The sequence below is a fragment of the Haemaphysalis longicornis genome, unplaced genomic scaffold (genome assembly GCF_048455015.1).
Source record: "Haemaphysalis longicornis isolate Haplotype H1 unplaced genomic scaffold, Haemaphysalis longicornis Haplotype H1 scaffold_5, whole genome shotgun sequence".
NCBI lineage: Eukaryota > Metazoa > Arthropoda > Arachnida > Ixodida > Ixodidae > Haemaphysalis > Haemaphysalis longicornis.
Window position 1 is genome coordinate 100677767 of NW_027526385.1, and position 14393 is coordinate 100692159.

Below are 14393 nucleotides of genomic sequence, written 5' to 3' on the forward strand. Positions count from 1 at the left end.
ACCCGCCGCCGTACCGTCGCTCGTCCGGAGTCAAGTCTACGCTGAAAGCCATCAGCGCAGCCTTACCTGCAGCCTTTCTACCGCGCACACAAGGACGCCAACCCGCCCGCCACCATCCTGACAAACTCAGGCGAGAACTGCTGCTACCCTTTGAGCGAGTATGTAAATAACACCTTCGCGACGCACGAGTTACGCGGAGACTCAAAAGTTGAAGTCTAGCAGCCATCCCACCACGACACGAAAGGACGACAATGGCGGAGACCTCCGTCAGACAAGAGGAGACCTTGGAAGACGAGACCGGGCTAGAGTTCGTGACCGCCGACTTCGCCGAACTGTGCATGTGGTGCTTCGGGTTCGTCTGCCTCGTAGCGATCGCCGCGGCGGCGCTCTGGTACCTGGTATACGCTCCCGCCGACCAGCCCGGCCGCAGACCACCCACGAACTACACCCGCCTGCTCGAGGAGTCCATCAATCGGTCCATCTCGCCATGCGACAACTTCTACCGCTTCGTCTGCAGTGGCTGGGAGCAGAGCGGCCATGGCCGGGACCACCTGAGTATCGCCGACGCGGTGGGCTTCGAGGCGACGCTCGACGCCATGGCTGCGCTCGAAGAGGCGGCCAAGACTATTCCAGCCAGGTCATCGTCGCTTAGGACTTCGGTGGAGTCCGGCGAGAGGCGTCGTGCCCGCGTGTCACGACGCACGGACGGCCGTCGGCCAGGAGACCCTCTCTTGCGGGGTATGATCCGTCCGGCGTCACCCCGGCAGGCCACGGCTACGGAGTCGGCCGTGCTTAAGGCGGCGTCCCTGTTTGAGTCCTGCAAGGAGGTCGTCGCAGAGAAGAGGTCCGCTTCGGGGGAGCTCACCGAATTCATAAAGAACTACACCGGGTTTCCCAAAGTGAGGCCACAGGCAGCCGTCAGCGTTATAGGCACGATGATCGAGCTATCGTTAACCTGGAAGATCCACACAATGTTTCTCGTAGACGTCTTCGCCGACCTGGACGAAGACGCGCGGCCTACAATCGCCATAGGCGCGAACGTCGAACTGCACGGCTGGCTTCTGCAGGCACAACTACTACAGGCCTCGGGCAAGCTGGAAGACTTCTTCCTCAGCCAACTCCAGGCGCTCGAGGGCTTCCGGTCTTCCCAGGCAGAAGAGCTGTTGATCGCCATCGCCCAGGCCGACTCGCTGATCGCACTCCCTCTGGTCGCGACGGAACGCTCCCCCCCAGACGCTATGACATACGATCAGCTGCCGACGTTCATTCCGTGTGTCAGAGGCCAGGAATGGGTCGACGCCGTCAATAAGCAGACGGAGCCGTACTTCCGGGTCGAGGTCGGTCACCATGTGAGGATAGACAACGCCACTATGCAGCTGGTGGGCCGAATCCTGAACGACTCAGCGAGGCCGCTGTCAGCGCCGCTATTCCTCGGCTGGACTATGCTGCGCCAGCTGGCTCCGCGAGCATACCACAGGGCGGCCACTTTTCTGTACAAGGACAAGACGACCTACGATAGCGCCTGCTTCGCCCTGGTAGCAAAAACTATGCCACTGGCAGCCAGCTATCCCTATCTCACCAAGATGCCCACCAAGGGCACACGGGCGACCGCCAAGACGCTTACCGACGACGTGACGCGAGAGTTCACCGCCCTCCTGGCCAACGTGCCGTGGATGGACAACGTGACGAGCGCCGCGACCGTCGTGAAGATCGGTCTCATGGGTCAGGTCTTCGTGAAACCTGGCTTTCTCGCGGACGAGCGGGCGCTCGACGAACACTACGCGAACTTCTCAGCGCGTGGCCACAGCTACCTCGCCGCATCGCTGGACGCCGACAGGTCCTCGGCGCGACTCGCCATGTCCACGCTGTCTTCGAAGAGCGATGTCGCCGTGGCGCGGTTAAGCCACATCAGTTTTTCGCCCCTATCGGTCAACGCGTTCTACGATTACGCGCTGAACGCCATGTTCCTCCCGGCTGCCCTCATGAGGATGCCGTACGTGGACGAGAAGGTGCCGATGGCCTTCAACTACGCCGGCCTGGGGGCAGTCGTGGGCCACGAAACGATGCATGCGTTCGACCATCAGGGCCGGACCAGGGACGGCCTGGGCAAGCACCAAGACTGGTGGTCTCCCGAGGCCCTCGAGAAGTACGAAGAGAAAGTAGAGTGCCTCCGACGAGCCTACGGATTCAACGCGACGGAAACGGTCGCCGACTTCGCCTCGCTGCCGGCCGTCCTGGGAGCCTACAGGCTTCGTTCGTCTCTCCGTGAACGCGAAACGCTACGGCGGCCGACGTTCGTGGAGTTCTCGGGGGAGCAACTCTTCTACCTGAACTACTGCTTCAAGCTCTGCTCTCGGGAACAGCCTGGGGAGGCGGCCTCACCGTACCTAACAGACGAAGAGCGCTGCAACGTCCCTTTAAAGAACCTGAAGGAGTTCGCCGATGCGTTCCAGTGCAATAAGGGCGGGGAGCCCATGAACGTTGCGGACAAGTGCTCATTCTGGGACTTAGCCCTGAAGCAGATCCGAGTGGACCCGGTGGACGACTTCCCTTTACATTAGTGCGGACAGCTAATTCACTGAAGAAACCCTGACGGAAGGCGAACAGAAAGGGTCGGCCGTACCCGTACTTTGTTTTTTTGTGTGTGTGTGTTTATATATTTGCCCATGTTTTGCATAATTGTTACAGGCTATACCGAGCTGTACCTGTCAGCCTCTCAGTGTTGATTTCGTACACGAAAACACGCTGCGGGAAAGATAACTTTCTGTTACGATGATGCTGTTGGCGCCTGAAATGCAGAAAAATCAAAACCCTTCGCTGCAAAGCTTGGCGGAAGCTCCGCTAGGCCCACTTCGCTAAAGGTTGATGTACAGCAGAAAGCATTATGAGAAAGCATTTGACTCGGTCGAAACCCTAGCAGTCATTCAGGCATTACGGAACCAGGGGGTAGATGAGCATTATGTAAGAATACTAGAGGATATCTACAATGGGTCTACAGCTACCATCATCCTCCATAGTGAGAGCAGTAAAATACCTATAAGGAAGGGTTTCAGACAAGGAGACACAATCTCTCCATTGTTATTCACAGCATGCTTACAAGAAGTATTCAGAACGTTGGATTGGGAACAGGTGGGAGTAAGGGTTAATGGAGAATACCTCAGTAACCTCAGATTTGCTGATGACGTTGCCTTGGTAAGTAATTCGGGGGACGAATTGCAAAGCATGCTTTCCGCACTGGGCGAACAGCGTAGAACCGTGGGCCTGAAAATTAATATGCAGAAAACTAAAGTAATGATCAATAACCTCGGGACAGCACAGCAATTTGAGATAGGTGGCGAGGCAGTGGAAGTGGTAAGCGAATATATCTACTTAGGCCAAGTTGTGACCCCAGATCCCAACCATGAGGCAGAGATAATTAGAAGGATCAGAATTGGGTGGGGTGCATATGGCAGACATTCTCAGATAATGAATAGCAGGCTACCATTGTCGCTGAAGAAGAAAGTGTATGACAGCTGCATCTTACCGGTACTCACCTACGGGGCAGAAACTTGGAGGCTCACTAAGAGGGTTCAACTTAAATTGAGAACGACTCAGCGGGCAATGGAGCGGAAAATGATAGGTGTAACATTAAGGGACAAGAAGAGAGCGGAGTGGGTCAGGGAGCAAACTGGTGTTAAAGACATATTAGTAGAGATTAAGAAAAAGAAATGGACGTGGGCAGGGCATGTAATGCGAAGGCAAGATAACCGCTGGTCATTAAGGGTAACAGAGTGGATCCCTAGAGAAGGCAAGCGCTGCAGGGGGCGGCAGAAAGTTAGATGGGCAGATGAGATCAAGAAGTTTGCGGGGATAAATTGGTCACAGTTGGCACAGGACCGAGGTAATTGGAGAATAATGGCAGAGGCCTTTGCCCTGCAGTGGGCGTAGATAGGCTGGTGATGATGATGATGACAGCAGAAAGAGAGAGAGAGAGAGAGAGAGAGAGAGAGAGAGAGAGAGAGAGATAACATTTATTTAAAGAGCTCCCCCTTATCGGGCGGTGGCGGCTGCCCACAGGGCCGCAGCGACCTGGAGGCCTCGGGAGCTGACCAGCACCTGGTCCGAAACCTCGGAGCTCCGCATGGCCTGCTCCCAGTCCTGGAGGGTGAGGAGGGGTGGGTAGGGGCTCTTGGGGCACTGGCAGAGGGAATGGAAGTGCGTGTCCAGTGCACCACAGTGCGGGCAGCGGGGTGAGGGAAACAGGTGGGGGTGGGAGTGCTGCAGGATTGTGCGGTGAGGGAAGGTGTGCGCTTGGATGATGCGCCACCTGCGGGCCTCCCCTGGTGATAAGGAGCTGTGTGTGTGTGTGTGGGGGGGGGGGGGGGTCCGACGGTTCAATCTGTAGTGGAGTGTAACGTCGGTGTATGCGTACAGGGGGTGGGGATGCTGTGTTTAGGAGCAAAAGATGCAGGAGCCCGGGTAACGAGTTCTCGAGCATGTGAATGTACTGCCTCATTGCCTCCTAAGCCAGTGCGGGCCGGTGTCCACAGTAGCTCCACAGGATCCTGGGGAGGGCGTCGGAGGATGATGCGGAGAACTTGTGGAGATACGTCCCTTAAGGTGGCAGAGTGCATGCTGGGAGTCAGAGAGGATGGTGGTGGATTGGGGCTGTTGAACTATGGCGAGGGCAATGAAAACTTCCTCTGCCACCGTAGGAGAGGGGGTGAGGACAGACATGGTTGTGGGGTGGGAGGACGTGCATAGAAGTGGCGTAAGCCTGATTGTTCGGGTATTGAGCCGCGTCCACATCCTACATGGTGGAGAGGGTCCATGTTGCGAGGAAGGGGTTTGATGGAGTATACGTCGTATGTGTGGGGGTATAGGAACGCAAGTGGGCACGACGTAACCTAACGATGCATGTTCTGAAGGTTTGGGTAGTTATAGGCATAACGCCCCACAGTCCAACGGAATTTCGTAGACCAGATAATAGAGTTTTAGCAGTGCATCTGTTCCGTCGTGTACGTAGTTACCGTGTTGACCGGGACTCGTCTGGGCACTTGCGCATTCGGCGCGGTAGGGGGATCAGTCCCGCGGGCCGGCCTTCGCCATGTCCGCGCATTCGTCACGGTGGGGTGCGCCTCCTCGCGCGCAGGTTCCCGACAACTACGTACACGACGGAACATACGGACTGCTAAAACTCTAGCGAGTTTTAGCAGTACGCATGCTCCGGCCGTTCCGTTCGTTACGTTGCTACCGGGTTTACCGGGACCCGACTGCGCATGCGCCATTTGTTCCGTACGCGGCCGGCGTCTCTCCCGGCGCTCTGCTTCCGTGTTACCGTATCCGGAGCCCGCAACCGGCTTGCTCAGGTGTTGGAAACTTTAGGCTCAACGTCCTGGGGAATATTTGATCGCCGCTATCTGTGCAACTGCGAATGACACTCCGTAACACAACGTTTCACCTCACTATCATCCCCTTTCTCGCATGTGAAACTTTATTTGAGCTACAACTGCCGTGAGCGATCGGTGACCGAGACATCTGCGTAGCCTGTTTCGATGCTTCCGCGCAGTGTCGCCATCCGCGCGCCGCGGCATCCACGGCCGGTCAGCATAAGCTTGCATCGCGGCACATATATCTGATCGCCGCTTTTAAAATAAGCCCTGAGAACAATCCCTAGCACAATTTTTCACCACACTAACACCTACTTTCTCGCAGGTGGAACTTCGTTTTAGTGATCAGATTGATTCGGAAGAGCAGCGACAAGTGGTTGCTACCGTGGTCTGCGCCGGTTCGAGCCGCTGAGTGTGCCGAGCTGGCAGGCGCGACCGGCGTGTGCGCGGACTGTTTCCGATGCAGAAAACGCTTCACGATTGCCTGCTTTATCGATTTCTTGCGTACAAACGCGTGGAATCTACAAATTCAGCTCAGCGATCGTCGTAGTTGACCATGGAGCAAAAACAGTGGGCGGAGGGGCGCCGACGAGGCGCACACCCGCATCGGGCCAGAGCCAGAGTTTATAGTTAGTTTCGTATCTCGGAACATCAAAGTTACAGTGTTACGGTAACTTCATGGTTATGGCCGTAAAGTATCACAAACAGAGAGAAATTTTTGTTAGAAGTTTTTTCTAACACTGTTAATGCATAGTATCAGACGCAACGTTTACGCTGCCCCATGGAGTGATGCATAGAGTTTCATACAAATAACTAGAGGGGAAACTGGCGCTAGTGTCAACGTGAACATGGCAGCGGCGCTTACGCTTCAATGGGAATGATGGGTAGTTTTGGAACCGGATTGCGTGGGATCGAAACGGGCTTCTGGCTGCGCAAATTGTGTTTTTTGACAAAAAAACTCTTATTGCCCGGTTCTCCGTTTACAAATTACATAACGAACAAGAAAGTTAGTGACAAAAACCAGCTTTGTGCGAAATAAAACGGCGCGTTTAAATAAAAAGCAGACGCGGAGTCGAGAGGGTTTGGGGAGCAGGTTTGCCATTTTCTGCCAACTACAGCAGGACGCGGACTTCTTTAAAAACTACTTGTAAAAGTTTCGGCACTGGTGGTTTGTAATAGTAAGAGAAGTTTTGTGCTCATAAGAAAAAAGAAACCGATTACCTTTGGAGAAGTTATTCTTGCGTGAATTAGTGACATCCATCAAGCTGCGTTCCTATCAGCCGCCGGTGCTGTTGGTCTACGCCGTAGGAGCCGGCGTTCGCACGAAAGGTGTGGCTGTTCCAAGCGATTCGCAACCGTCGTCAGCTTTGACAATACATTGCTCTGCCGAATGAGTAGCGCCGCAACTCCTAATTAGCAGACAACTTCGCCGCACAGAGCGCCGTCATTTGTATTTTCATGCTGGATGTGCGGCAATGCATTGATAACCCACCCAATTCGCAACTCCGGTTGTAAAACATTCCACTCAGGGCGGCGTCAGTGCACGCGAGGCATGCAGTTCAAGGAGAAACGTATTTTGATCACTCCTCCCAGCACTCCGCGTAAGCAAATGCGTTCATGCAAATCCAAAACGAAAACGAAACTGCCTGCAATCCATAGTAAGTTCCACGAGCCATCAAGCGCCAATCCGAATCCACAATTACCCATCACGCCCATTGAGGCGTACGATCGCAGCGCCAGTTTCCCCTCTAGTTATATTGTATGAAACTCTATGGAGTGATGTTGACAGGGCAGCGGCCCAGTCAACATCACGTGACTTCCGCTCCATTATTCCGGAAGTAAGCCCAAATAATTTTGTCCCGACTTGAGACAACGAAGAGCGAGTTGCGCAATCCTCCCTGTTCCGTGGCTGAGCCGGCTGAGCTGCTGACCCTGGCGCGCGCGCCTTTCCATTGCGAAGTTTGCGTGCTCACGGGGATAAGTCGGTGTTCACAACGGGTGCTGCGTGTGCGACACTCTTTTTTGCCACCTGACAACGAAGTTGCGAGTACCGCTGCCGTTCTTAAAGGAGTACTGACACGAAATTTTTATGTTACGTTTTTTTCGCTGCTATGCGTGCCTACCAGCCCACTAATCATAGAATGACAGATTATACGGTCGAGCGCAGTGTAAACATTCATTTACGGCGTCGTTTATTCGTGCCAGTTTCGGTTTCGACGAAAAAACGCCGAGCGGCCGCCATGACAGCATGCATCACATGGCGTCACCATTCTTGCCGTATCGCTGCCTCTCTGGAAGCGCGCGCGAGCGAGCGCACGCGCGCGCCCAGACCGGCCGAGGTTTTCGCCGTCCCCACAGGCCCGGGCAGCATGACGTCAGTCCCAAAACCATGACGTGTACACACTCCCGAGCAGCGCGCGCCAACCACAGCCAGCGCGTCGGCTTCGTCACGGGAGCCCCGACGTCGGCAGTTTGGGGCACGTAGCAGATGATGTCACGTCGGCCCGCTCTGGGCTTTCTCGTGCGGGCGAAGATTAAAATGGGTTTTAAATATGTTTCGCTGAACGGTTGCTGTTGAAACTTGCTGGGAGATATCTCCTGATAAAAAGGAAGCGTTTTACATAGTTATCTCAGCTTTGAAATTTCGTGTCAGTACTCCTTTAAGTTGTCACCGAGTATAGTACGATCAAGTCACAGAAGTTCAGAGTTACTACCTTTGAAGAGCAGATACAGTGAGATACTATACAACGACCTTGTGTCCACACAGGCACGCGTACTATGCAAGGGGGGGGGGGGGAGGGGGGGGACCAGGTAACAAACAAAACAACGTATTGGACGACGCCAAAACACTCATGTGTGCGACTACTTGCAGGGGTGTACCGCCACATCTGTCCCTTACGTTCAGCTTGCTTTCCTACTCCTCAATCAGGTAGATCCCTGCGACAAAACCAAGAAAACTGCGCCGACAGCACTAACCGCTACTACGTACGCTGACCGGCGTGAATGGGTGCGGCACAGTCGTACTACACACCGGCGAGGTCACTTTTCCGACAGCTGAGGAACAGCTCCACCTCACTCCTTGAAAGCCCGCCGTGACTTTTGGCTACCAAAACACCGTTTTTGGGCGTATTGGTAGCGCCGCCGTTAGCAGATCGCACTTTTTTTTTTTTTTTTCGACAGCACACGATCACAACCGAAACCGCCGAAACCTCGAGCAGACGGCGTTGCCTCGAGCTTGCGAGGTAGCGGATGAGAGCCAGAGTTTATAGTCAGTTTCGTATCTAGGAACATCAAAGTTACAGTGTTACGGTAACTTCATAGTTATGGCCATAAAATATCATAAACAGAGAGAAATTTTTGTTAGAATATTTCCTAACACTGTTAATGCATAGTATCAGACGCAACGTTTACGCTGCCCCATGGAGTGATGTTGACGGGGCAGCGGCCCAGTCAACATCACGTGACTTCCGCTCCGTTATTCCGGAAGTAAGCCCAAATAATTTTGTCCCGACTTGAGACAACGAAGAGCGAGTTGCGCAATCCTCCCTGTTCCGTGGCTGAGCCGGCTGAGCTGCTGACCCTGGCGCGCGCGCCTTTCCATTGCGAAGTTTGCGTGCTCACGGGGATAAGTCGGTGTTCACAACGGGTGCTGCGTGTGCGACACTCTTCTTTGCCACCTGACAACGGAGTTGCGAGTGCCCATGAGGCTGAAGACATATCATTGGTGGACTTGGAAGATATACATGCCAATATAGTTGGCCGGAAGCGAGTAGTACAGGGCTACTGTGTCAGACTGTGTGCGGTGTTCCACAAGTGAACTTTGCTTTGAGTTTCCGTGTAACACCCGCATTCATTCTATAGAAGTTGCTGGAATACTAGGACTTTACAAAAATACCTATATCCTCTTAATTCAAGGAGTAATTTCTCCTCGAGACCTCCAATCCCCCAGATTGTATTAGCTTCACCTTGTCTTCAAAGGGTGGCGGGTGAGGTTTGATTCAGGGTGTCGAACCGGAACCGGAACCGAACCGAAAACCGGAACCGAACCCGAATTTTTGCCCGGAACCGGAACTGAACCGGAACCGTATTTTTTCCGCCATTTTGGAACTGAACCCGAACCGGAACGAATTGAAGGAACCGTTCCGAACCGGATCCGGGGCCTCAAAACTGTGATTTCTAGTTTTTCATTTTGGTACCCTACCTTGCGTCTGAGGATATTTTTACCATTCGTCAGACGGCACCAGGAACAATTTTGCAGTTCCCAATTCCCGTAAGGTTCTCATCTTATTATTACCGTAAATATAATGTAAAGTCCGTATACACTATTAGTTTGCTTTAGGTATTGCCCATCTCCTCCCATTGTCTTTTTACATTTAGAATAACATAAGTTAAAACGCATATTCCGTGGCAACATATAATGGTGTATTCTTTATGGTTTCTATCTGCAGTGTCTTTAAAATCGTGTGAAGTTTTCATGTTGTTAATTCGAATGCATCCGTGTCCGCTTGTGAAGGCCTTCAGGGACACCATCCACAATAAATCCATATCTTCCACTTATTTTAGTTTGAGTGGGCACTTATATAAAAACAGCACTGAGACACAAACACTCACAGTTCTCTACGTCATCATCACTTTTTTTTGTACAGTGCCGTTGTGTCCTTTGGTTACTGCCCTACGAGAACTTGAGAATTGAAAAAAAAAATTGGAGCCTTCTCATTTGCACTTTTAAAGTAGATACGATAGCATTTTGATGCATGGATTTAAGTTGATTAACGCGGATTACCGGGTAGACTGGGGTGGTTTCGTGAGATGAGTGAATGAACTAATGTGAATTAGTGGAACTGCGGTGTTGATTAATATGGGTTAGAGTAATTAGAGGGTCACTTAAGGCGGATTAGAGCGTTGAACCAAACATGATAGCATTGGGGTCCTTGGCATTTGTAAATTTCGCAGCGTTCTCTTTCTCGACCAATCAGGAAATGTAGTTACGGACAAAATAGCCGGAATGTTATGTGTCGACCACCTGAATGCTATAAAAGGCATTTTTTATGCAGGTATTATGCTCTTATGTTGTTTCTAGCGTAAGATTTACATCTCGCACTGAAGTTAAAAACTAATTGTCTAATGCATATCTTATATTCATTAAAAGGGGTTCTCAAAATGTGTATATATATGAGATTAGACTAGGAAGCAGCTAAACTGAAAGAAAAAAGAAAGAGGAACGATCAACTGCTTTGAAGCGAAGGACACCTGATAGCCCATACCTTCTCTTTCTTTGTGCTACCGTTCTGCAGCCTTCCACCGGTGTAGCATCTCAACCCCCGAACACAGCCCCCTCCAAGCTGAAAAAGCGGCGATCACGTGCGCTTAGCCAAAGCGGCGCCAAACGTCTCATAACAGAGCTCTTATCAGACGTGGCGCAACTTTGCCAACGGTCTATTGCATGTACAACACTTCCACCAACGAGACCAGCCAGGATTGTATGGGCACCAGCTATACTGGCATCGCCGGCAGACAAGATCAGCAACCTCGTGGCTCGACATTTGACCAGCTTAGCCAGCGCTGATGAAGCCGAGCCCAAGCGCATGCATCCTGTATGCATACCAGGAAATTAATTAGCACTATAGGCTCTCCCGTAGAACGTATTCCTTCCCGCACAAATCGCTACCGAATAACCAGGAAAGATTATTCCGCGCCCTGCGGATTAACACCTTCCTATACATCACCAGTCTTCACCTTTTTGACCGCAAACAATTCTCTCCATTTCGTCGCTTCTGTGGAGAGCCTGGGAACCCCATACACACAGTAGGCGGCTGCGACAAGTCCACCCTAGATCCACCCAACCTCCACGTTTCCATAGAGGTTTGGGAGAGAGCCTTGGCCAGCTCCGGCCTGGAAGATCAGTTTCTCTTGATGGAAAGGACTGTCGACTCGACCCCTTGAATGAGGACGCCTCTCTGAAACTTTTCCTCGATTTATTTAAAGGTCATTTTCCCTCTCTCTACGAGGGATAATTACTGCTGCTTGTGACTTAATTCACTCAGCTATTATCTTTCCTAGAGCCCAACCGCTCTCAACGGTCGCTGAAGTGCCATTGAGCAAGTTCCTATCTCCGGTGGTTCCGTATCCAATGCCGTCCTGTACACGACGTCCAATGAGTCATTAAAGCCGTTCTTTCTTTCTAACTGGTAGGTTAGAGTATGAAAGATGAGCAGAAGGAAATCGCTTTAAACGCCACCAGCCACGCTTGACAGTCGGAGGTTGACGCCGACGCCGGAATGTTTTCGACTTCTAGCAGTGCTAATGATTTCGTGTTAAAGCTAAAGCGCCCTTGAAACAAGGGGTACATGAAATGCGTAGCAGACCAACCAATTTATTTACAATGCAAAATTTTTTGCCCCATTGTGCGAAAACAGGGGTGCATGCGCGCGTGCGTGCGTATACGTTTGGTGGAATCAAAAAAGATGTTGGGCGCTCAGGCTCTCCTGCCCGCCAAAAAGACTGCCAGCTTGCCAGTAAACTACCTGCCTGCCTGGCTGCCTGCCAGGAAGACGATTCCTGCGAGGATGCGTGATTTGGGGTCGAGGAGCGGCCCGCCACGAGACGCCCGGGCGGAGGGGGCAGAGACGCAAAATGCTGTACCATGGCGACACTCCAGGGTACTGAAAAATTTCTGCAGAAATTCAAAGAGTTATCGACTAATGCGTATCATTCATATGCCGCTTGTCCTCAGTGTGAGTTTCTACAGCGAATTTTTTTGGTTTTTATAAATCCTATCCGACCAATTATCTCAATTTTCGCTGCTATAATTACAAATGGAATATTCGCAAAATCTCCATTATTGTGGAAATGCAGGCAGTTATACGATTTGCCATTTTCCTTATTTGCCTAATATTTTACTTATTTTATAGTTTTTCAAAATTTCGTTCCACCAATTATTTCCATTTGCGCTATTATAATGAGTACATTTGTAACTCGCGAAATCTGCGTTATTGTGAAAATGCCGGGTGTTCGCAGTTTCACCAGTTTCCGCAATTATTTTACATTTTTTCTTATTTTTTACATTTATAAATTTTGTTCGTCTAAATATCTCCATTTACACTATTATAACGATTACACGTAGAAATTTCCCGAAATCCTCATTATTGTGGAAATGCATGGTGTCACACGGTTCGGAAGTTTCGGTAATCACTTTTATTATCTTTCAGTTTTTCACAAATTTCGGGCGACCAGTTATCTCCATTTACGCCATTATAGCGATTACAGGTGGAACTTCCGCTATATATGCATTTCTCTGGAAATGCAGGGTGTTACACTGTGCTGGCTGTCGGCAAGGAATGCTACGCATTAAAACGATTGTGGACGGACGGGTCGTCTGCTTATAGTAGGACGGGGCAATAGGCAGTCTGCAGGGAGGCTGCCCATTACCAGAAGATTCTGGCAAGGATGCACCGAGGGGGAGGCGTCGGAGGCACCCGTGTGCTGCCCACGGGTCAGGAGGATACCTGTTTGCCTTCCAGAAGACTGTGGCGAGAACGCATTATTTGGAGACGATGTGCGGCCCGTCACTTGTCGGCGAAGGGAGTCGACCACATGGCTGCACAGCGGCTACGTAGAGCCATGCGTTAGAGCGCAGCCCTTAAGCACCCGCTCCTGTGATTTCGCGTAGTCCATCAGCGTCGGACTCGTTGTAACCGAGAGAATGAAGACGCCACGGAAGATAGAGCTAGCATGAAAATTTAAACGGAGGTTGAAGGTATGACGAAAGTGTAAGGGGGAGGGCGTAATTCCGTGACCGCGCTAAACGTACTTCACAGTGGCGACGCCTAACGAGATAACGACAGAGTATACCGCGCGCCGTCATGCATTAGCTGATAGACACAGCATCTATGCGCCCTCGCCGAGAGGACTACACTTCGCGCTGCACTCAAATTTCGCATTAGTGAGTGTCGTAATCGTCCGCCATTTTCTTCCTCAATAAAACAACTGCGGGGTATAAAACTGCAGTGTTATGATCCAAGAATAAATTAAATTGAATTATAAAATTGAAAGAAACTAAATCAATTAAAATAAACTTGCGGCCATTAGAGCAGGGTTTTCAAATTCATACAAATACGCAGTCTTATGTGTCCGAGCGAATTTTTCATTTCGCTTCAGTTATAGTTGTAATCGTGGACCTACTATAGAAAATATTTGGTAGTACATTTTACAGTTAAAGGAACTCTTTGACATTTTATATCAACGCTTTCACTCTTATCTTCGCATCTGGAAGCACTGCGTAAGTTATAGCTATTGCCAGCACAAAGCAGCAGTGCGTCATTTGCTCGTCCCAGCAGATACGCCTTCCGTTTCTGGTTCGCTTTTGTGGATTTCATTTTAATGTCGCAACTTAAGGAAAGCTGGAAAATAGCCGCTAAATCGCTGTAATGACGTCATTCTAGCGGTAGAAGAACGCCAAGACTGGGGAAAAGAGAAATATTTCAAGCAAGTTTGTAAGTTATCTGATGGGGATAGAGCAGTACTTTTTGTCTGAGGGACTTTCCGACTTCCTATCTAAGTACTGTTGGTCTGCAAGCATTCAAGATTTCGAACAAAGTTGAAAAAAGTGTTGCAGGCTTGCTTTAATTTGGCCAAAACAAAACGTTTGCACAAAGAAACCTACATTATGGCATCGCTTTTAACAAGGAAATCGGACAAGGAAACGAAAACCGAACACGAAAAAAAAAAAATAACAGAAAAAAAAAACACGCCTGCTTTTTTTTTTTCGCCGAACCCGTTCGAACCCGTTTGAACCGGTTCGATCCGGTTCGAACCGGAACGGAATGGTGCTCCGGAACCGAACCCGAACCGAACCCGAAAGGCTTGAACCCGAACCCGAACCGAACCCGAAAATATTGCGGTTCGACACCCTGGTTTGATTATTGATGTGTTGAAGGCTGTTCTGCTTCTCCGAGAGAGATTACTTCGAAATGCACACACTTAGCTACAGTTCGTGTGAAAAGTTTGGCCTGTTGACGTGTGATA

General features: G+C 50.8%; 1 protein-coding gene across 1 annotated transcript; it reads left to right on the forward strand.

Annotated features, from left to right (window-relative positions):
* Positions 1 to 251: 251 nt before the first annotated feature.
* On the forward strand, positions 252 to 2561 carry LOC144139838 (neprilysin-1-like). Its single transcript, XM_077672086.1, has one exon. It carries the CDS (start codon positions 252 to 254, stop codon positions 2559 to 2561), a length of 2310 nt encoding a protein of 769 aa, XP_077528212.1.
* The last annotated feature ends 11832 nt before the right edge of the window (positions 2562 to 14393 follow it).